The sequence below is a fragment of the Prinia subflava genome, chromosome Z, assembly GCF_021018805.1.
Source record: "Prinia subflava isolate CZ2003 ecotype Zambia chromosome Z, Cam_Psub_1.2, whole genome shotgun sequence".
Lineage (NCBI taxonomy): Eukaryota > Metazoa > Chordata > Aves > Passeriformes > Cisticolidae > Prinia > Prinia subflava.
Window position 1 is genome coordinate 37873613 of NC_086283.1, and position 23585 is coordinate 37897197.

General features: G+C 39.8%; 2 protein-coding genes and 1 long non-coding RNA gene across 7 annotated transcripts; 2 read left to right on the forward strand and 1 right to left on the reverse strand.

The window, feature by feature from the left end:
- The first annotated feature begins 277 nt into the window (after positions 1-277).
- Positions 278-10283, forward strand: MBLAC2 (metallo-beta-lactamase domain containing 2). Of its 2 annotated transcripts, XM_063423796.1 has the most exons (3): positions 278-1159; positions 2679-2902; positions 10034-10283. In XM_063423796.1, exons 1-3 carry the CDS (start codon positions 715-717, stop codon positions 10130-10132), a joined length of 768 nt encoding a protein of 255 aa, XP_063279866.1. In that variant the 5' UTR covers positions 278-714; the 3' UTR covers positions 10133-10283. The 2 variants fall into 2 exon arrangements, with proteins under 2 accessions (XP_063279866.1, XP_063279865.1); XM_063423795.1 differs by lacking the exon at positions 10034-10283 and having other exon boundaries at positions 281-1159; positions 2679-6124.
- Positions 6279-9763, reverse strand: LOC134564725 (uncharacterized). Its single transcript, XR_010083619.1, has 3 exons — positions 9656-9763; positions 8301-8462; positions 6279-6961 (listed from the first exon to the last, which is right to left on the reverse strand). It is a non-coding gene; the product is annotated as an uncharacterized LOC134564725 (long non-coding RNA).
- Positions 10186-23585, forward strand: CETN3 (centrin 3). Of its 4 annotated transcripts, XM_063423797.1 has the most exons (6): positions 10186-10339; positions 12400-12535; positions 13396-13485; positions 14272-14386; positions 16907-17098; positions 20567-21012. In XM_063423797.1, exons 1-6 carry the CDS (start codon positions 10323-10325, stop codon positions 20608-20610), a joined length of 594 nt encoding a protein of 197 aa, XP_063279867.1. In that variant the 5' UTR covers positions 10186-10322; the 3' UTR covers positions 20611-21012. The 4 variants fall into 4 exon arrangements, with proteins under 4 accessions (XP_063279867.1, XP_063279870.1, XP_063279869.1 ...); XM_063423800.1 differs by lacking the exon at positions 13396-13485; XM_063423799.1 differs by lacking the exons at positions 13396-13485; positions 20567-21012 and having other exon boundaries at positions 16907-20559.

The following is a 23585-nucleotide window of genomic DNA, read 5'->3' on the forward strand; positions in this document are numbered from 1 at the left end:
AGAGGAGATATTCAGATTTAAGCTTTTCAAATTCCTCCAAACCTATGCATAGGTTTGCCCAAACTCGGGCAGTTGCTGAGGGGAAGGCAGCTGATGCTTCTGGAGGGAAAGGCCCCTGGAATCTAGATCCCCGACAGCTGCCAGGCAGCTGGTGAGGCAACCACAGACATAAGTAGACTACGGTTTCCTCCACAAAACTCCTGATTGTGTTTTGGTGATCGTGGATGCTTGATTTTCAGAGGCAAGTGCAATCAGTAAAGGGCGGGGGGCGGGGACAGCAGATTGAGAAGGACTGAACTTTAGGTACTGAGGTTTTGTGTCTTTTTAAACTGACCTTAGCCCGTGAAGGTAGGCAAGGGAAGGTATTTGTCCTGAGGGTCACTAACCCCTGCCGTGTGAGAATACCCCTCTCAGCTGCTCTCCACTCCCTGTCTCCTCGATGACAGCCCGCCACCCCTGAAGGGTCCCGCCACTCCCCGCACGGCCGGGGCGCTTCTCCTTTCCTGCCCCCTCCGCCGGCGGTACTCAGTGGGGAAAGCGGCTCAAATACGCGCCCCCTCACGCCACAGCTGAGCCCCGCAGCCGCTCCAGCCTCCTGCCGCTCACCCGGCTCCGCCGCGCTCCGCCCGCCGCTGCCGCAGTGGGCCGGGCCCGCGCCGCCGCCGGCGGGGCGCTGGGCGGGGGGGCTGGCGGGCCCGCAGCGCCGGCCGGGCCATGTCGGCGCTGGAGTGGTTCGCGCACAAGCCCCTGGGCGACGGCATCTTTTGGATCCAGGAGCGCTTCTACGAGTCAGGCAACCGGGCCAACATCTGGCTGGTGCGGGGCTCGCAGCGAGACGTGGTGATCGACGCGGGGCTGGGGCTGCGCAGCCTGCCCGACTACCTGCGCGACGCCGGGCTGCTGGCGCCGGCCGACGGCGCCGGGCCGCGGCCGCTGCTGGCCGTGGCCACCCACGTCCACTTCGACCACTCGGGCGGGCTGCATCACTTCGAGGAGGTGGCGGTGCACAGCGCCGAGGCGGCGGCGCTGCTCCAAGGCGACAACTACGAGGCCGTGACGTGGCTGTCGGACCGGGAGGTGGCGCGGCCGCCGCGGCCCGGCTGGAGCGCACGGCAGTTCCGCGTCCCGCCCGTGCGGCCCAGCCGCCTGCTGCAGGAGGGTGAGCGGGGCGGCCCCGCCGCGCCGGGGGTGCGGGGCACAGTGCGCCGGGTAGCGTGGAGCAGCTTCTTTACCGCTGAGCGCCCTCTGCTTGACTCAGCTCCTCGTATAAAATAAATAAATCGATTAATTTTGACACTTTTGTGAACCTAAAAACCACCCGCAGTCAGCATGGGACCAAAAAGACGCGTAGCGGGTTAAACCGTTTTGAAAGTCTTGGCGGCCGTGGGGTTTTTTTCCATCTAGAATGCGAATCGCTCAGCAGTGATTTAGGTGACTAATTAAACCCCCCGGGTTTCTCCTTAGGCTTCAAACGGTTTATGTCAGCAGGTCAGGTTCTGGCATCTGTCACCTTTATTATTTATAAGCTGTCAAAACTTGGAAAATGCAGTTAACAGAACAATTCTTGAAATATGTACCGAGAATACGGGTTTTGTTTTACAGAATTTACATTAATTTTACATGAATACATTTACTGAATTTTACCGACGTATGTAAAATGGAAAAAAATCACTTGTTACTGATATAGCATTTACAGAAATGGCTTGTTGCAGATAAAAAAGATTATTTAGTCCCTAAGGGAAACAGTGACTAGGGTTTTCGGTAACAAAACACCTAAACTGTACAATACTGTTCAGCAGATCTTAAAGGGTGGCTGACAGGTGACACCTTAGGCATGGTGCTTACTCTCTTCTTGGCTTTATTAGGCCACCCCACATGGGTGCTTGGAAAAGCAGAACTGAACTTTCTGAAAGCTTCAGTAAAGATTGGATGTGATATTTAACTATAATAAATCAACAGAAGTTTGGGGTTTTTTCTTTAAAAAGGAGGGAAGGTTATTTTAAAACATGCTTTTGTAAAAGAGCAAGTACATTGGCTGCCAGAGTAGCATCAGAGTTTCTAAGATGTTAACTGAGACACAAGACACGAGTATCAGTTCAGTGGCTGGTACAATTAAAAGGCATTCACATTTAATTTGGCAAAAAAATGACCTAATGGCAAGAAAGTTCTGTTTTTATGTCTTATTGTATGAGATGAAGAAAGTGTGTGGAGGCCTTTTTTGGTTCTCCTCCAGCAATTTATGTTTAGGCCTTTTGCCTTTTAGGAGTAACAGTAGTACAATTCTAGATGAATTAAATAAGGATACAATTATAATAAGTTGTGAAATACATTCTTTATAAACTTTCAAAGGAAAACTAACTTAGATGTGTTCTGTTTGTTTCCTGTTTTATTTTCTCTACTGCAGTGCTTTTCACATTGTTCATTTTATTAGAATCTGAATATGTTCCATTACTACAACCCAAGCCTGTATTAACTGTTAGTGTCATTGGAAAATACCTTTTTTGCTCAGTTTATATTTCAGACACCTCTTTGGGACTCACTAAGAAAATAAATGCCCTGCTCCCATTGTTGCGATTGTAGTATGTATAAACTTCCTGCATATTTGTAGGTAGTTCTCTTTGTGTCATTTAAGAAACATGGCAAATGCTTACTCTTTCCTATAACAAATGTGTTTGCAGGGGATGTGATCAACCTCGGAGATCGACAGCTCACTGTCATGCACATGCCTGGCCATTCACGAGGCAGTATTTGCTTACATGACAAGGACAGGAAGATTTTGTTCAGTGGAGATGTGGTATATGATGGATCTATGATCGACTGGCTTCCCTACAGCAGAATCAGTGACTACGTTGCAAGCTGCCAGCGCCTGATGGAGTTAGTCGACAGAGGTCTCGTGGAGAAGGTACTGCCTGGGCACTTTAATATGTTTGGAGCCGAAAGGCTGTATCGATTAGCTTCCAACTACATTTCCCAGGCTGGAATTTGTCACAAGATTTCTACCTGTGCTATGAGATCTATTGCAAGCATAGCACTTCGTGTTGCAAATTCAAGAATCACTTCTCAGTGACAGTCAATTTTGTGTGATCTGTCACCTGCTGTAAAACCAAATGGGTTGCGAAAGCATCAATAATAAGCAGAAGTATTAATAAGCAGTTTGTGTTAGCAAAAAGATGGCAAATTGATACAGGTGAGCTTCAAAAATTCTCCCTGTTTTTTCCTTCTTTATTCATATTTTTATAAAAACTCTGTAAACTATAGTTTTTCTTTCTACTTTTTCAGAGTGTGTTTGTACATGTATTGCAATTGAAACATATTGCTTTATTTTTGCTACAACTCTGGCAGATGGATATATACTAAAATGCGAGGTTTTACATTCATGCCTGAGACCTTGTTGATGTAGTACTAGACTTGTGATTATTCATCACCGCCTGTTCAGGTTTTGACCTAACAGAGCTCTTGCTAAGACCTAGTGTGTGCTAGGAGCAGTGCCATTAGGTCACAGCAGGAGCAAAATCTATGCAGGACTCAGTGGGTAGAAAGAGATAATTCTGTAGCCGTGGCCACCTGTGGGCGTGGTATCTGCTGCACCTCTCACCGCCTGAAGCTTTATCTTTGCGAAGTACTTGTCTGGCAGTTTCTTTAGAATACACTAACACGTGGAAGTTCTATAGACCAAACTTTCAAACTGGAAGTCACAGATACATCAGTTTACCACAAAAGCTTAGGGTGCAGATGGACTGTTGAGGCTTTTGTGTTTCCTGGTGTGGTGCCAAGAAACACTGCACCAGGAGAGAAGGAAGAAGCAGGAGAGCACTCTCACCATTAGCTAGGGGACTGTTTTGCTTGTAGGCATGTGAGCTAGGAATTAGAAAATACGTGAATTAATGAATTAATGTGTTACACTACCCTGTACAAAGTGGTTGAGCTTTTGCTGGATGTGTTTATTTTTTTCTGATCAGCTCATAAATTATTTATTATTTATTATAGTATTTAGAGAGTACGTTGTTCTGGAAAGTTGAGAGAACTGGACTGTGACGAGATTAAGGCGTTTGTTTATGTTTTTGGTATTTTACATGACTGTGTTGTGACTTGGTTGTTAATCGTCTGTGTTATGGATGGGATTGAGGCTTTAACATGACCTTGCCATAGTGAAGGTGCTGCATTAAGTACCCAGTACACTTTTTCTCACAAAGTGAATGTAACTCAGATTGTTTACTGTTTGCATCTGAAGTATGTGCTGCACATAGTTGTTCTGAAATGTAAAGTGTGTTGCGCTGAGTTTGTTCCAAAAAAAAAGTTGAATACATTGAGAAATGCTAAATAGCATTGTAACTTGCTTATGAAAATTGAATGTGTGGTATTTAAAAGCTGCTGAAATGGTTAGAGTTTGTGTAATTGTTCTAACAGTTTGTATATATTTAACTTTTTTAAAAGGACACTGTCTGAATTTATTTTTGTACATAGACATATATGTTCTTAAAAAGACTGCAATTGTTTCTCTTGAATTTTGAATTTCTTGTTTGGCTTTCACTTTATGCAGACAGTTTTGCTCCCATCATAGCCAACAGTAAGGGAGCCAAAGGTTTGGGCTCTGTCTAAGGCATGAGGGAGAGGAAGCTGATAGCCCTCTGAACAGATGCAAATTCTTGTGAAAAAAACCCCAACCTATTGCAAAATTAAAAAAGCATCTGTCTAAAAATGATGAAAGCGAATATCTTATGTAAGGCTTTTTCCCTTTCATAGATGACTGCACTCACCTTTACTGTGATTATATTCTTTACCAGGATTTGTAATGATTGGTTGTTGCCTAGTTCTTCTTAGAAGTGCCTATTTCCAAGCAGAAGCAAAGTTGTGATAGGGCGGGACAAGTGCAGAGATGCAGCACTTAAAAGACCTGTTAACACTCAGATCACAGTCTCTTTTTGTTTGAGAAATCCATGTACATCACTGTATGACATGAGGAGTATTTACTGGGTAGACTTATGTCATAAAACCAAGAGGCATTTATCTTCTCCTCAGTTGGCAGAGGAAGAAGAACAGCCTGGGAAGGAGGCTGAAGGTATACATATCACTAAAGCTTATCCAGAGGATGCCATGGTGTCACAGGTTACCTGACAGTAATTGAATTCCTGCAAATTAGTTGACAGTGCTGTAACACCAGTAATAATCATTGTTTTTAAACAATGCGTTGGTGAAGAGTGTTGGAGTCCTGGTGGAAGCCCTGTGCACTAAGGCAGTCACCAAGAACTCCTGTTACAATGCCTGCCAATATGAATGTCAAGTTGCTAAAGTTTTGCAAATGTTCACTAGAAGACCACTTTGAATTGCATTCTGTGTTCTAGCACTATCAGTTTGCGTATTTGATCCAGTATGAGAATCTCTGTAGCCAGATTTTACTGTATTGTAAAGCCTGAGCTCCTAAGAGGAGACTCACAGGCACATCAGTTCAAAAGGAAAGATAACCTCCATCATTTGTGTTTAAACCTGTGCACAGTATCTGTATCAGCTAAGATCCTTAAATGGCCAGATCACTGTCAAAATGCCCTATTAAGCTATGCTTACGTCCACTAAGTACGTAACCAAAACTTTGACTTTTTTACTTTATCAAAATCTAGGGGATAATTTCCTAGCTCAGAAGTGAACTTTACATGCGCATAATCCAAAGTGGAGTTTGTTAGTAAACTGCTGCTATAATCCAAATGAAAGTAGTTTTTTGAGGGTCATGAAATTATTTTTTATATTATAAGAAATTCACTACTAGATAAACAATATTTAAATGATCTTAAGTTAAAAGAACGGTTTCTGATTATTTTTGTTAAGACTTACCATATTTTAGTCATAACTATAGTTTGACAGCGGTCCTTTTAACACTACTTGGATTAAATATTTATAACATGCATTGTAAGTTTAAATTTACTGCATCATGTTAGGCATTTAGAACTGTGTTGATTTCTTAGTAACATCTAAATATATATTAATGCAGTTTTCAGTAGACTGGGGAATTGACATAAAAATCAAATGGGAAGTTTTGTTCTGTAATCTGTCAAAGCTGTTATGATGTTAAACAACAGTTTGCACATAATTATTTTTTTGTGTATTATTATAATAAAATATTATAATCTTATGCAGTTAAGTAATAATTTCTAGCTATTTCTCAACAGAAGCACTTGTCATTCTAGATAGAGTATATTTACAAGTTGCTAGCAGAATTATTTATGCTTCTGAGAAAGAAACTGCATTAAAAATGTTTACACATCATAGATGCACTGTGCTTTGTAAGAGTAGAGATGCCTAGCCAAAGAGAACAAAAAAACAAAAACAAAAACAAAAACCCCAACCAGCTCTTTTAGGAAAGTGGGAGGGAGATAAAGGAGGATTTATTAATATTTAATTTTAAAAATCTAAGTCTGAGCATTCAACCAACACTGGTCCAAGTTCCTGTTTATAATTAATGCCTATGTGACTTGAATCAGTAAGCAGTACCTCTTGAATCAAAAAATTCAACCATGTATTATCCAAAATACTACTACTATATCTTCAGTGCCGTCATTTTTAAATTGAATTACGAAGTAGAGAAACGATTGAGAAGCAATGAAGAAAACCCACTCGTTATGTTTTATTTTAAATTTATCTGAAGTTAACTATTTTATGAGGGAGCTGCTAGCCAAAATATTTTTGCTGTGTTGCACCGGGTGTTTGGGGCAGTCAGGAAACGGTTCCGAGGTGCAGTAGTCCAGGCACTCTAGAATGCTGTGAAGTCTCTTCACTAGCTTGCACATCAGCCGCGCGTTGCCTGGCCCGGTGGAATCCTCCCCCCAAGCCCCTTGCTGCTCGTGTGGTGTCTGCAGCAGCAGGATGCTCCCTCCTGTGCAGTGTCCGTGGGCGGGAATGTCCCCTCGCTGTCCCGCCCGCTGACCGTCCCGACCGGCCCGACCCCGGGTGGACACAAGCCGGGCGGGGGCTGCGTTTACCATGAAAAGAACAGAATTGAAGGTCAAACTAGAAACTAGCAGTGCGATAGGCCTGCTCCTTGATTTTACTGTGCTACACAAAACCGTGTTCAGCATGGTTACTCCTAACTACTAAGATTTTATTGGACAGGCTAATCACACCTGTTTAAAAATTATTTTAGCAACTAACAACAAAATAAACAAAAGGACACTGACATGGGAAAAGGCTCAGAAACCTAGGCAACACTTCTGCGACTGTGCCAGGTATTTCTCAGATGTTTGACCCAGATGCAAAAAGAAGCACATTCACATTCATCAAACTGGCATTGATACATGGTATCTTTTTATTATGGCTTTATATTTTTACATATGATTTGTTCTAAGAGTGACACGAACAAAACTAACTTGAACTTGCATGAAATCTTGCCCAATTTCTCCTTTAGAAAAAATCAGGATTAATTTATCTACGGTTCTGATCTGTGATCTGATTTTGAGCAGTTGGGATGAGGTTTATAATCTTCTGCACACTGAAATTCAGTTAAGGACAACAGAGTGGTAGGATAGTTTCAAGTACTAATAAAATTAGGACTAGAGAAGGATATATCTTTACTCAAAGGGAAGACATATCTGGCAGACAGCCCCACAAATGACTTTTAAAAAGCAATAGATGAGTTTGAAAATTAAGTAAAAGCCAGTAACAACACCTTTAATTTTATCTCATAATTAATTATTTTCCTTATTAAGCTGTCAATATGTATGTGTGAGGAACATGCTAGTGCTAGTCTAACTTACCAACTCTATTCATAAGAGGTCATTTTAGGACAGGTTTGAAAATGCAAGGATTTAGAAGTCGTTGCTACCACAACCATGTACTTATTTTTAGCTATTATTATTTGAGCCTGTCTTTCCTGTTTGGAATTCTATGCATTTCCATTTCACATGCAGTATGAGCACTGCTGATAACTTTAATCAATCTACAAAGAGTCCACTTTGGTTTCTGGAGCAACTTTTTAGGTTGTAAGTTTAAAAATAGGGTCTTGAGTGTGGATCTCCACTTCCCAGAGATACACCTTGAGTATCAGTATCAGGTATTTTACTCTACTTGACACAATGCAGCCAGGGCACGGGTGCACCATGAGGGAGGACAAGCTGGAAGCCAAGCGCAGTCACAACACATGCAGGGATTGTGACCTCCCTGAAGTGTATCTTGACCTGTCAGCAGCCCAGTGACTGCAGACAATGGCAATATGATGACTCAAGTTCACTGGCAGGGCACAAAGCCTGGTCAATACATACCTCAGAAAGAGGAGCACACAGCACAAAAGCAGAAATAACCCTAGTGCAACTTACGCAAGGACCAAGGGCCCCCATGCGGAACTCCAGGATCAACATGCAGAGGAGGTGAGAGTGGGGCGTGAAACACTGGAATTTGGAGCTCTTGGTGCAATCAGGGGTTCCTGGTGCTACTCTCCCACACTCCACTCACCACTGGATTAGTGCTTCCTTTTCTCTCTGGACACATAAATATGTTCAATGAAACAAACAAAAAATAAATCTGTGTTTATATTTGCACCACAGTACAGGTTGAGGGATCAAACCTGCCAATAATTTATGCTTTTAGTTGCAAAGCTACCATCTGTAAACAGAGGTCAATTACAAACCTCTTGCCTCTGCCTATTTGATCTGTGGACCAGATATATTAATAAACATCATCTCTGCTTGACTTTGTTCAAGAGAAATGTGTCTTGAGCAAGCCAAACTCTGCATATTCAACACTATGTACTCAGTAAACCCACTAATAGTTTATTATTGGAAACACAGGTTCAAAACATCTCCATGACATGCTGTCAGTCCTGAAAGGAGCAGGACTGAAACGCCTGAAGGAATTTTTCATTGCCTGAGAATTTTCTGTCTAACTAGCCAGACTGCATAACATAGTATAAGCAAGGATCTGAATATCATTATAGTCCAGTTAGTAACACTGTACTATGTTGTCACAGCTGTTTATAAAACAGCCCTGTTTGGGAAGCAAAGCACTAGGACAATTACTTTGTCACAGACCAGAGCACTGAGGCAGCACTTTTCACAAATCAGAGTTTTCTCACCAGTGATAGGAGCATTGTCCTCACACAGATATGTTATGTTGACTCACTGACTGTTTTGCAAGACACAAAAATACTAGTATTAATGATACCTGGATACTATACATTAAGGTCTTCAGTCTTCACACAGTATATGTTGCTTTCCAACAAATTTTTAGTAAGGCAAAATCTGTACAAGTGCCAGAAATGCTTTTATAGATGCCACTTTTGTGTGCTCCTCCACCGCACCTCCAACAGTCTGTGAGTTGGAGTGAGCAGGGCCTGGGCCCACGGGGAGCTCTTCTGACACAGCCACTGCACATCCAGGCTACAGCAGGGGCAGTAGAAATGTTGCCCACAAAAATCAGATTTGTTACCCAGTGTGCAATAAACCAATAATTACACTCTTGAGGGAGACAGGGATTATTTATTTCAGAGTTGCACAAGCCTGCGTGCTGCGTGGTACTCCCTGAATCAAGCACGCCAACTATCAAAACTCTTTAGTATTTACACATTTTAGCAAACAAACCTGTTAATGTTCATTGGCTTCAAGTTACATAGTTCTTATTAATTATTATTCTATCTTCTGTGGTTAATTATTCTCATGCTAATTAGTCCACATACCCAGTCCTTCTCTTGAGTCGGTGGGCACTGTAGTCAGTGGTCTGCCGGAACTGGAGCTGATTCAGCACAGTTGCTGAGTTGCCTGTATTAATTTATTCCTTGTCTTGGGAGTTCTGCCAAATGCCTTTGTGACCAGTAAATTCTGAATTGTTTGTCTGACATCACTGAAACACGTCGTGCCCTAGACGTGAACAAGGAAATTCCACCGACAAGAGATTTGTGTTTCTAACTCCTGGACATCACTTTTAGTTCGCTTGGTAGTGTCTGTGTGCTTCAAGGATTAAACCTCCTTTCTTGTTGATTAGTCTAGAAAACCAAGATCAAACATCAAGGAACATACTTCCTTAGAAAAACTTTCTCTTGTTGCCGTTTTTGCAGCACAAGCAGCTCACCGCCCGAAGGCGCCACCAGGAGCCACAGCCCGGGAGCACAGGGCACCACCGCCTCCGCCCTGAGTGGCAACATCCCAGCCAATAGCAGAGCGCCCAGGGATCGAGGGTGGGCGCTTGTCTACCCGCGGCCAATCAGACGGCAGTGATCGGTGGGGGCGTGGCTTGAGCGGCGTAGAGAGGGGCAGGAGCGCGGCGCCGCCGAGGCTTGGACGCGGAAGGGCGGCGCAGAGGGGAGGGGCCGCCTTTGCCGGACGCGGGTGCCCGGCAGCGGCACGATGAGCCTGGCCCTCAGGTCGGTACGAACAGGGCGCGTTCCTGCTCTTCCCGCTCGGGGCCCGGGGCGCGGGCGGGGGTCCCTCAGGGCCGCGCCGCCCCCGATCGGGAGGTGTTGGCGAAACGCGCCAGGCTGTGGCGGGGCCTGGTCATCCCCGGGCTCCAGCCGGGCACGTCTGATCGCTTTCGCGCGGCCGAGGCGGATCGGGCCCGTCTGTCTGCCGGGAGAGGGAAGGGTCCGGCGCGGCTGGCCTCGGGAGGTTCGCTTCTGGCTTGCCTTGTGTACCAAGGGCCTGTGAATAGGCATAAAGTTAAACTGTTCGGCTTTGTTTTGTTTATAAATTCTTGTTTAGTAGCTATTACATAAAGGAGCCTGGCTTATGAATGCCAGTACTTGGCAAATTCTTGTCTTCGAGTCTGATTCATGCGCTTACATGGCAACAGTGATCCTTCATTTTCCAGTCTAAAAACTTCATGCTTAGTATGGTTAAAGTAGTTGTAGAAGTGACTTAGCTGCTTGTATTTGAGTACTGCTTTGTGCTCTGATAAATTGATTTTATGCTAAGCACTAAATAAACACTTAAGTACCCAGATTGCTCTTTCAGAAGAATTCTGTGTTAGTCTGCTTTCAGATTTATAAATGGGTTTCTTCATCGTAGCTTACAAAATCTGGGCTCCCTGTATCTGAACTACTCTCCCAGTCCTAATCAAGTAGCCAGCTCAGAGTTATTTTAGTCCTTCCAAGAGCTGTAGTAATCCAAAGCCTGTGTGAAATCACACTGTCTCAATTGGCCTGTTAAGGACATCTTTGAGGGTATTGTATTTTGAAGCAGGCTCAGCTTCTGCAGCTTGCATTTTCTTTATCGGATTTTTGCTTTAGTGGTTGTTGAAAGCCAAGTCTAGATAAGCGTTTCATTTTAGGTTTTGATTAAAATTAGTAAATTGTTAACAAAGAAGGGCATAAAGCATCTTATTAGAGGGGATTTGGGAAGTTAATTTTGCAAAGTTTTCTGTTCACTGATCAGTAATCTTTATGCGTTCTACACAAGGTGATACAGCACACATTCTGTCTCTGGTGGAAAAGTTCAAATGAACACAAAAAGCCTTTTCCTGAGAGTATAACATAAACGATACAGTTAATTAGGTTAGGAATGACTGATGGAAGTAATCTAGTCCAGCTTCCTGATCACAACAGCTTCTACATAAAGCTGGCTGGCTGAGGATGCTACCTTTTGTAGTTGGGTTCAAACAATTGCTAATGATGGAGGCTCCTTCCCAGTGGAACTGTTCTAGCACATCACCATATGCACTGGGAAAATATTTCCCCTTAGATCCAGGTGCAGTTTTTTCCCTTAAAATTTGTAGTTATTGTCTCTTGTCCTTTTACTGTGCTCCTCTAAAAATACAAGCTTATTCCTAGACTAGCCAAAGAAAAGAGTACTGTCTTGGAGCAAGATTTGCTGATTTGGGGGGCTTGTCTTTTTGTAAGTATCAAAACAGAGCAAAAAATCTTCAAAACAGTGTGTATGTGTGGGATCCAAAGGGTTAAAAAAACCCCTCAAACCCTGCTAGTACTGTTTATGTAAGAACTGTTACAGGCAACAAAGCCGATTTGTAGCACCTAATGCCAGCTTTGGTAGCCAGACTGTTCGGCCTCCAGTGGCCTGTCTGTCCCCAAATTCATTTTATTTTGTTTTAGCTACAGTATAGAAACCAACTGTTTTCATGAGCTGTATAATTTCAATTGTTAATCTAGTTTGTAACCTCAAGAAGCCTTTTTAACTGGTAGTTTTTCTACCCTCTTTTTTTTTTTTTTTTTTTTTTTTGCTGTTGCTGCTGCTTATTAGCAAAAATGCCTGTGCTGATTTTATTTTGGGTAGGGGACTGGAGGTGCCATTTAGATTTCACAAGTGAATTGTCTATTTCAAATGTTATTTTAAACTGAGACTACAAGCTGGGAAAATACTAAGTAAGGTAGTGATTTCTTTATGGTGAGTTTCTTATTGGTGGAAAAGGTTGTCTAAAGTGGCATCTCCCCAGTAGAAACCTGTTACACTACATTTCTTTCTCTTTATATAGGAATGAGCTCTCAGTAGACAAAACTAAAAAGAAGAAAAGAAGAGAACTGACTGAGGAACAGAAGCAAGAAATTAAAGATGCCTTTGAATTGTTTGATACAGACAAAGATAGAGCGATAAATTATCATGAATTAAAGGTAGAAGTTTTCTTTCATTTTAGTAATTTTATAGCAGATAATATATGTACCATAGTGAGTTTTTAAGATGTTGGCTGTATCTTAAAAATCTTCCTTCAAGATATCTTGCTGGGTTAAAGAGCAAGAGAAAAAAGGGGAATACTCCATTGGTGTAAGAATAAGTTTTTCTTCCCACTTTATATACTTAATACAGTAACAGAATTGCTCAAGTATTCTAAATAACCCTATTTTATAACCCTGTAATTGCCTACCAGGTATAAGCTTGGACAGATGACCAAGTGGGGAAAACTCTTGAAAAACTTTGATTATTTTTAAGGACACTGTGTAACCTAAAGCTTGGTGTTGGTTTCAGATGTATAGGTAAAAGATGTAAGACAAATTTGTAAAACTGTTGACTACAAGCCAGAGCTTACCTGTATTTTTCAAAAGAAAGCCTATGATTTGTAGGAATAAGGTGTGCTTTTTGGTCTGTGTGTGGGAGGCTCAGTAGCTGCCCTTCCCAAAGAAGGATGCTCCTAATGATAGCTGTTAGCAGATGAAGTTTAGAAAATCTTTCTGAGTAAAGCCTCCCACCTGAAAGTCTGCAGAGTAGTAAATGAGGTTCACTAAACTCGCCATAAATCTTTTATCCATTTTTATTCTAATTAAGATATTGAGAACAAAAAGTAGCTTTGTAGAGGCCACTGTTTCAGTCACGTATAGGGTGAGATTTTTTTTAAAAAAGAATGCCTAATGTAATGTATTTGCTCTACATTCTGACTCTACCAAGTAACTCAAAAGAAGGAAAAAAGTCTTATTTTTACTTAATTTGCTCTTACAGGAGTGTGTTAGGTAGAAGAATTCCCTTCTCTTTATTTCAGAGTTCACGTATTTCATCTTTGTTGGAAGCCACTGTGACTTGGGTTGTGCTGGATACTCTCTTGGTTATGGTTACGCTTTTTCCAGTTATGGTATGCTTTGAATTCCCAGCTGTCATGATTACTTGAAAAGCTCTTTCTTAGCTGTCTAATTAAATATTGTCACCTTGAAGCTAATACTGTGAAAGAGCAGAAGTACATAAGGCAAAAAACTATTTATCTCCTTCTCTACAAAATCAGCATAGAGCATCAGTTTTTGAATAACTACTTCAGTGGTTTTCCATGTGTGGTTAGCCTTTATTCATCAGTTTGGAGAAAGTCAGGGTAGTATGTGCTGAGAATCTGCCATCTAAGGTGAAATGGGAAACTAAATGTAGACTCCTACACTAATGGAAAAGTAAAGCATAGGTTGGCTTCTGTGGCTGACTGGAAAAGCAGTTAAAAGTCTTGTAGGTCTTGTAAATCCATGAACATACACACTTGCCTGAATAATGAGAAATAATTTGCAGAATGATTTTCAGTTTTGTCTTAAAAAGATGAGATTTTGAAATGGTTTTGGAAATAAGGAATAAATTTACTTGGCCTAAGATGCATTTGGTCCAGTCTATAAAATCCCTGAAAATGTAAAGGTTTTTCTTCTCACTGCAACTAGATGTTCCATTTCCTAATAGTAGTTCTAAATGGTTTTAATATCCCAAGCTCTTTTCCTTTTATTTTTTTATTTATTATTGTTACTAAATCATTGATAGGCTCTTTTTTCCTAGTGAAGAAGGTAATTACTGAAATTAAAAGGAAAACCTGTTAAATCTGTATTTTATCTTTTGTCTGTATTTTATCCTTATCCTTATCTGTAGTTGCACTTTCATTTTATTCCAAAAGGTGGCAATGAGAGCCTTGGGTTTTGATGTGAAAAAAGCTGATGTACTGAAGATACTTAAAGATTATGATCGCGAATCAACAGGCAAGATCACCTTTGAAGATTTTAATGAAGTTGGTATGTGTTTGATTGTATTTCTACCTCTAGAGATATTTAGCCTATAATAGTGAGTACAATTTCAAAGCTGTACTTTGTGGACTTTTTAATTATTTACTAAGAAACAGAAGTGGGAGATTTCATTTCATACTTTGCTTAATATAGATCAATAGTGAGGGCAGATAAATATTTGTTTTCTGAATCCTTAATTTGATATGTAGAGATTAATGATAGCTACAGTATAAAAGGAACTAGGGTGTATACCATCTCTTTCAAGCTTACACAGAAGAATAAATGCTAGTGTAAAGTGTAGATGTTCTTGTCTTGTTCATGGATCTCTGTAAGATTCTTCTTCCTGCTGTGGAAAAGGTATTTGGCATCGAATTTCATGGGAAGGAGTGCATACTCAGAAAAGCAGACTATAGACTTCATCTATAAAAAAAATGGTTAGAGAAATTGAAGTAGATTTTAAATACTGTACTGCAAGGACTTTCAGCTGTTGATAAAGCCAGAACAATTAGTTGTGTCTTTCACCTGAAATTTGTGTATTGTGTAATTTTATGTATTTTGAGTATGTAGTGATCTGTAGAATTTTTAGACTTGATGTTTTTTGAAAATTTTAGGGTTTTTTTGTTATGCATACTTTATGCTTTTGCATACAATTTACATTTACCAGAAAGTAATCTGTGTGGGTTTACATTTCTAGCTTATTATATCCATTATGCTTGTGTTAGTCCATTAGTATTATCTTTCTGTAGTTTTTATGGAACAACACCTCCAGCACTTGCTCTTGGCTACAAATAGCAATCATCTTAATGTATGAAAACAATTAGTGATTGAAATGTGGCAGCATTTAATTGTTTGACAGGTTCTTACTGGACAAAATGTCTGATTAATGACAGGTAATATTTTTGTAGTTATATTCCAGGTTAGAGAATATTATTTTTGGTTTTTTTCTGATTTATAAAGCCTATGTGGAAGTATTTGAAAGAAAATGAGTGTATTGATTTGGTAGTAATAATAGTATTAAAATTACGTTATTATGCTGTAATATTACATAAAATGAACATTTTGTAATTGCTGTGCAGTTACTTTTTTTTAAATTCCCGATGTCCAGTCCTGTTCATTGTTTCCTTTTTCTGTCCTGGCTATCAATATCGACAGTCATTAAGTACTGCAAGAAGCCACGAAAATTCTTGTTGAAAGCATAGTATATACTTGGAAGGGGGTTGAACCTGTTGGAAAACCTGAGTTGAAGTAGTGTACAGCTGTGGTGCCATATGACCTTGACACAGAATTAAATATGATATGACTTCTAACAGAAGGATTGGAGAGTTAGATAAGATAGGTTATTGAGACATTAACTGTGAAGAGCTGCTAAATATAGCTAAGCAATTCTTGAGCCATCAATTTCTCTTAATTTAATGTTCAGCTGAAATAGATGAAGATGCAATTATATATTGTCTTCTGTAATTCTGTATTTAGAGACATGTTATTCTTTTTCAATTGTCTTTTTGCCACAAAAGGTAGCATTTTTCAAATGATGTAATACCATCATGCAATACTGTTGTTCTAAAAGAAAATACTTAAATTTAGGATAAATCTGCAGATATATAAACTTGATTGCTGTATTTGGCTTATATGAGCATGAAAAATTCTTTTAAGTTTGCTAAGCCAGAGCAGACGTTCCATTTGCAGTTAGTAGCAGATGGCAAGTGGTTTTTTATGTGCAAGCAGTGTTGATGTGATTTTAGTGGCTTGATAATACGAGACTAGCCCTGTAATACAAGACTAACAGGTACTAAGATGTGGAGATAGATTATTGTTGGTTGATCTGAAAAAATTACTAAAACACTATTTCATGAGGCAAGTTTGTATTTTCTGTTGCTGAAACTGACAAATGGCTGTCTTGAAAAGAATAATAAAGGCTGAAGAATTCTTTCAGAATAAACATCTTTTAATTCATAGCGGCATCCTTTTCATAACCCCTGTGCTTAGTCTTTTTTTGTTTTCAGGTTTGGGGGGTGGGATGTGGTTGGTTGGTTATGCAGGCTTTGTGTGTTAGTGTGGTTTTATACTTGAAAGAGAGGTTCTGTGTGGATGTTTTTCTTCACTTACTGTTTCAGTGTTCTCCCCACCTCAAAATTCTATCCTGATGAAAACATATAAAGTAAAAAAAAAATTACACCTTCATCTAAAAGAGCTTATGGTGTTTTTTCTGAAAATTTGGAATCCTGAAAGAGAGGCATCATGTGTACATGTAATTCCTACTGGAAAATGTATGGAGAGTGTGACTGTGTCTAAACAGCCATGCAGCTTCCCACTGCAACAGTTACGTCCCAAAGAGCAACTCAGCATGGGAAAACAGAGGTGAGAAAGAGAGGTCAGACAACAGCCAAACAAATAAGCACATTGAATTTTATAGGAATGTAATAACAGGTGAAATCAGACAAGTGTTCTTCATATTATCTTGGTTTGCAAAGGTCATTCTGAGTTTACTTTTCAGAATTTTTTAGTCCAACTTTAGTATCCTTTTTGCAGTGACAGATTGGATATTGGACAGAGACCCACAAGAAGAAATACTCAAGGCATTCAAATTGTTTGACGATGATGACTCCGGTAAAATAAGTCTGAGAAACCTGCGCCGGGTTGCTAGAGAATTGGGTGAAAATATGTCTGATGAAGAACTACGGGCTATGATTGAAGAATTTGATAAGGATGGGGATGGAGAAAGTACGTGTTGGCAAATAAAATACTGTATAATCTTGTTCTTAATTTTGTTCCCTTTTTAGGTGTTGTGTTGCTGTGAAAATGTCCTCTTAAATTTCCTTCTAGAGCACTTTAATTTCAAACATAATTTAGCTTACAAATAATGCAGATGGTTGCTTTTGACAGCTACTAATCCTGGAGTCTAAGAATCAAGTTGATTCACCACCAGCTCTTATTCAATGGAAGTCTATTAAAAGAGGGGTGAAAGTGTAGTTGAAGGTAGAAGAGATTCTGTGTACCTACATTACATTTTTATTTCCTTATAAACCAGTAAAAGTATTAAAGTGCTGAGTCTTTTGATCACTTACTTGATATATCTTAAGTGCTGATGTGTCACTGTTGTGATTTCAGCACTGGATATGGAGCATTAAGCCAATAAATCATGTTGTAAGTAGCCTGGGTCTCTGTAAGATCAACTTGGATGGCTCTTTACCTACTCCTTGGAGTGCTGAAAAGCATTGTGTGAAAAATTCCTCTGCAATTGACAAGGTCCATACAGAGTAGGCTGCAGAAGGGATTTACTAGGTAGATAAAAAATGAATTAGCAAATCAAATATGATGCTATGCTTGTTAAATCATTGTGAACACTGAAACTTAGAGTTTTTCATTATCTTCAAAATAACCTTATTTTTACATCGGAAATCTTAGTACCTGAATTTTGAGGATCACTCACTTAAGACCTTGTACCTAAAGATTGTATCAGTCCATTGAACACCATTCTTACTAGGGTGGTGACTCGTATCGGAGACTTCACTAGCAGGTCATCAATTTTTCCTGTGGCAATGATATTTATGCTTGTAAACTTCTCTTAGACTCAAAACTCCCACGTACTAGTGGAAAAAATTGTGTTGTCAACCTTTCAACAGATAGTCTGCCATGATATTTGGCATAGGTGTTATTTTTTGGAAGTCATAGCTGTAGAGGTGAGTGAAGTAGAATTTCTTGTGGAAATACATTTTGTCATGTTGATCTCCTGGAGCTACCGAATGAGATGTCAGCATTGTGGATCAATGTTCTTTTGTCACATTGCTATTTGGGTACTGCAAATGGAACATAGACTATGAGGTCTTTTCAGAAGGGTTATTGAATCATAATTATTTTGTATCAGTGCTACATTTTTTTTTAAATCAAATTTTTCAGCTAAGACTAATTGGCTCAGTTACCTCTTATTCAGTCATCCTTTCATTATCTTTGTTAGAGCAATCAAGCAGAAGATTGAATATAGAAGATTGACAGCATAATGTTTGTATGTGGTACTGTTTATCCTTAAAGTTCTCTGTGTTTTTTTGTTTTTTAAAGAAAACTGAGGCTGTTCCTAGCATTTTAAGATTCATTCTGAGAAAGTAAATTATCTTGTGAATCTCCATTTCATTTGTCTTCAAACCCCTGGATCATGGGGCAAAATCTTGCTGTCATCTAATTGTCCTTATTTTGCTGCCCTCAAAAAAGTTTGAAACTGTTGTTAGTATTTTTTATCGATATGTCAAATACAGGAGTAATACCACTTCTGGTTGAACACCTTTATTACATTTGAGAGATAGTTTTGCACACAGCGGAATAAGGTGTCTTGTATGATACTCAGGTTACATGAACCCTTATGTTCCCAGCAAAACCACTGAGCTCTGCTGGAAGGCTGTACACAGATTTCTGTAAAAGAAAGTTTATTTGGCATACTTTTGTCTCCCTTAAATATGTAAATAATCTTATTTTGGTATTCCTGGGTTTAATAATTACTTCTGGCTTTGAGCACTAACTTTGGAAATTCCATGGCGTCAGTTCATGCAGTTTTAACCATCTTGAGTGGATGCAACTGTAGGAAGCACTATCCAGTCTCATGTCTCAGATTTTGGCATGGAATGAAGAGAAGTACCCAAACCCACCACTGAAAAAGGGTGCACCTTTAACTCTCAAGATTTTAAGTCAACGTTATCTTTATATTAGCTGTGATTCTAGTTTATTTCTTTATGATTAGTTATGTCATGGAGTTGAGAGAAATCTGATGCCATGACAAATGGTACTTCTGTTTTCTTGGTGCTTAAGTTGTGAACAAATCATACGTCTGAAGAGGATTAACTGGGATTACTTGGGTTACTGGGAATTGTAACTACATTTCTTTTTGAAGATTTTTGCATGTTCCCAAATTTGTCATTGTAGTGTTGTATTTCCGCTTTGCAGCATGGATTCAAGGATGCTGTAAACCAGAAAATATTTTTCAGAGGATGTTTGAATTTGTGCTGTTACTGTGTTGTTACTGTGATAAAGCTGTGGAAATGTTTTTAAAGTCATACAGCAACAGTATTTTTGTGACCTAAAACTAGATGTAGCTATATGATGGACTGATGTTTCAGACCATAGGGCTCTTAACTAGACTAAATCTACTTGTTTCCTATTTTTTACATGCATCACAGCAGGACATATTTAGGTTTTTTAAATTTTTTTACTCTTTAACATAGTTGAATTTCTTTAATTGTCTTCTAGCTGTGAAAGTAGTTCTTTCTCTGCAGTGCTTTGTTTAGGAATAGCTTGGGCATGTTGGCTGGGATGGATATAGTCAGGGCTTTTATAAGTCTTGTCTTTTCCATACCACCAACTTACTCTAATCATTCTGCACTACAGTAATTACTTGCAGAGTGTACATGTTCACTGGTTAACTCTTTTAAACATGATTTAGATCAGTACCTCAGGTATAACTGCAGCAAAATAATTAATGAATGCTAATTAATGTATTATTATGACTTATTATCTTCAAGTGCATTTGTGTAAAATTTCTGTTAATTATAAATGAAAAATGGAGAAAGTTCAGATAGGGAAAGGAACATCAAATGTCTATTTTAATTCTAGCTAATTTATGGAATAATTGCTAAATGATCCTAAAATTTGTTTTGTATTTGGCAAGTGTTACAGATTGGGGAGACAAGAATAGCATTGTTTGATCTCTGAAGGTAGATTAGATGTAAATGTTAAATTACAATTTTAAGAATAAAACTGATTTCAATCATAACTAGCTGGTATTGTTGCTTGAGAAGTACTTAGTAAAATTTAGCTACCATTCTTATAGACCTTTAAAATAATACTATTTTGCATAGCCATCGTACATATGCTTCTCAGGGATTTTTTTTTTAATTCATGTTTCACTTTCAGAATATTTTTACTTTCATAATAAGAAATAATATAAGTAATTACAAGAGAGCTAGATTCTGCCTTTAGTATTACACATAATAAAGCTTGCATTCTGACTTCATGTTGCATGAAGTGCAAAACCCCGTTCTAGAAGCAAACTTGTAGAAACTTACAGTGACAAATCAGATGCAACAAATACTAGCAGAGTTTAAATAAAGTACAGATAGGAATTATTTCATTATGGTTTATTGTTGTTTGCTGTTTGTCTAATGACTTTCCTTTTTTTTCCTTTTTTTTTTTCTTTTTTTACAGTCAATCAAGAAGAATTTATTGCTATTATGACCGGAGATATTTAGCATTAGAAGAAAAGAACTTACAACAAAAGGGAGAAGTTGTTGGCAGCTTCCATTATAATATTTTGTACTTCCGTTTATTTCAGTAGCTGAAGTGGTGCAGAAAGTTACTTGTCACAGGACCAAAATAAAAACGGGTTACATGCACTGATAATTCAATACTTTGTATCATTAAATACTATCACTAGAATAATTGATGTAATATTTTAGAACAAGTAAGTAATGCTGCATTTCAGAATGTTTGAGTAATTGTTTGTAAAATAACCTTGTCTCAGATTTCTAAATTGTATCATATTATAAGAACCTTTTGATGTTCTTAACTTTGTGTTAGCATTAGTTGTGGCCTTAGTTTTGATACATATGGTTTGAAAAACTTCCATTTTAATAAAACATTCTTTACTACTACTTGAAAGTGTTATTATTGGAGTTAAATCTGAGCTGAACTAGAAGGGACAATGATTCAGAGAAAATAGGTTTTGGGTTTTTTTTCATTTATAAGCTTTTTTATCTGTTCTTCTAGATGAACTGCAACATTAAATGAGCAAGCATATGCATCTTTAAAAATGCCATTTATTAACTCTGTTACCCGTGTTCGATAAGAAGTGACATGCAACTATGCATTATGGTAAACTGATTTCAAAACATGCTTAAATCACTTAGATGACAGCCAGCCATTCTCTCTCTAGTATCCACAGTTCTGATAGTTGTGGAGACAATGACAGTGGCAAACTTTCTGCAAGCTAAGTAGTATGCTTTAGAAGCTAATAGCAAAAACACCCCACATGAAATATAAAACATATTTTAAAAATCCATTAAAAAACTGGCAGCAAACCCCCACAACTCCTAACCAGTATTTTGCAATCAGAAGATTTATTTGTTGGGAGGTGAATGTTTAGGGGAAAAGATTCAGTGTTCGGGACTGAGCCTGTGGATGGCTCTCAACAAATATTCTAGGATCAGTATGAGAATTGTCCAGTTTAGTAGCTTCTGACTTTGCTCTTTTTTTTTTTTTTTGGTAAATTTTTTTAGCGTCACTACTTTTAGTTCCTGCAGACAATCAGAACTGATAACTGGAGAGGTCTGATAGTAGTCTTCAAAAAACTTTTTCCTCAAAAATCCAATCTTTGAGTGTGCCAAATGTTCTAACATGCTGCAGTAGTCTTTAGGGGGTTGGTATCACTTCTGTAGATGGCTGGTATTTATTTTTTGATAGGTGATCACTTACTGTGTAACTCTTCCTGTAAGGATGTATTTTGTGTCTTCTGAATTGAGGCCTTATTTCTATTTCTTGCAATGTACTTGGTAAACCTAATTTATTCCTGTAGACATGGTAGCACTTGTTAGGGCCCATGTAACAATAGTATAAGGCTCCATAAATACAGGCCAGTGACCTGGAGGTCTTGTAAGTCACTCAGGCTGTGGGGGTGACACAAAAGAAGGGAAAAAGAAACAGTCAACACAGTGATACTGTCTCAATGTTTGGTTTTACTTTTCTTCTTCATTTCATTGCCCTGGAGATTTTTGCATTTCAAAACAATGTTTGATCATGCTGAGGGATGATCTCGCATTTTTGTCTACTGGGATTGGTGTAATTCCTGTTGACTTTTCTTCATACTTGCCACCTGACAATAGTTGTGACAGATCAGAGACCAGAGCTTGGTAAAATCTAATCTGTCAGCTCCACCCCAGCACAGATGCTACATTCAATTCTGTGTGTTTTGTGGGGCTCACACCTATCCTGCGTGAGAGGAGTGGCAGCCCAAAGGGGAGAGCATCAGGGTCCTCTTTGCCTCTGGTCTCTCAGTTTCGTAGTAGAGCTCATGGATACAACTGCTCTTCTGCACTGTGGCTGCTGCTCAGGAAGACGTTTCTGTTGTGACTAGCATTGTTGGAGATTGTGTGGAGGTTAAGCCATGAAGCAGAGTGTGAAGAAATCCTTCAATTGTTAAATCCTTGCCGTAAGAAAGTTTTGCAGCCTGTGCGCAGTTCTGGAATGTTACAAAATAGGCTTGTTAGCAGAAGTTTTAGTCACAAATTACACAAGAATAGAGTATAAGGACAATTGTCCCAAATCCGTATGCCCCATAGATTGCTTGTAGTGGCTCACAACCCCTCACAGCTGGAGGTTTTTTTGTGGACTCATATGTGATGAGTGTGCTGCTCTGTTGAGATAAAATTCAAGAGAAAACGCCCTGGAATGAGCAGGGCTTCTAAACCTTCTAAAGAGAAAGGTTTCCATTAACTTCCTTTCCTTCTGCCAATGAGAGAAATAGATACCGGGGGCAAAAGTGAAAAAAAAAAACAACCAAAAACCCTGTTTATTAACAAAACAAAACCAACCAACCAAACAAAAGGGTGCCCGTAAGGCACAGAAAAATAAAGAAAAAAATGAATAAATGCCGGATACTGAAATTGTGGGACCTTCCCCCCTCACAGGAGCCCAACCACAGCCGTGTCTGGGCTCAGGCTCTCCCCCGGTGCAGTTCCGCTCACGGCCGGCAGGGGCGCTGGTGGCTCCCAGCAGGCAGCGCGGGTGTGCCTGCAGGGGGCGCTGTGGCGGGGTTCGCTCCTCGCCCTCACCGGGCAATGGCGGCTGCGGCGGGAGGCGGCGGCGTTCTGGCGGGCGCGCCCTGCGCTGGGCTTCCTCGGCAGAGCAGCAACGGCCAAGCCAGCAGGCTCAGCCGCAGTGCCGAAGCCAAAAAGAAGGAAAAAAAGAAAAAGGTCAAAACCCAGGGCAGCAGCAGGATCCCTGGTCAGAGACACCAGGAAAAGGGAAGAACGGCCCCTCAGCCCTACATCGCGACAGCCCCGGAGCCAGCGACGATGGAGGGCAGGGCGGACACAGTATCAGCCCCTGGGCACAAAACAAAGCAGAACTGATCCCCCCCCCCCACTCTCCCCCCAACGGGATGGGATAATAAACCATCCCTAAGACACACTCATACAAGCAACCCTTTACTTGTTTTGGTTGAACTGGG

Bases quoted from the DNA above. Each gene is read 5' to 3' on its own strand.
- MBLAC2 (XM_063423795.1), top strand. From the start codon at position 715: ATGTCGGCGCTGGAGTGGTTCGCGCACAAGCCCCTGGGCGACGGCATC. The intron at 1,160-2,678 runs GTGAGCGGGGCG...ATGTGTTTGCAG, and splicing joins CAGCCGCCTGCTGCAGGAGG to GGGATGTGATCAACCTCGGA.
- CETN3 (XM_063423797.1), top strand. The intron at 13,486-14,271 runs GTATGCTTTGAA...TTATTCCAAAAG, and splicing joins TTACGCTTTTTCCAGTTATG to GTGGCAATGAGAGCCTTGGG. The intron at 17,099-20,566 runs GTACGTGTTGGC...CTTTTTTTACAG, and splicing joins TAAGGATGGGGATGGAGAAA to TCAATCAAGAAGAATTTATT.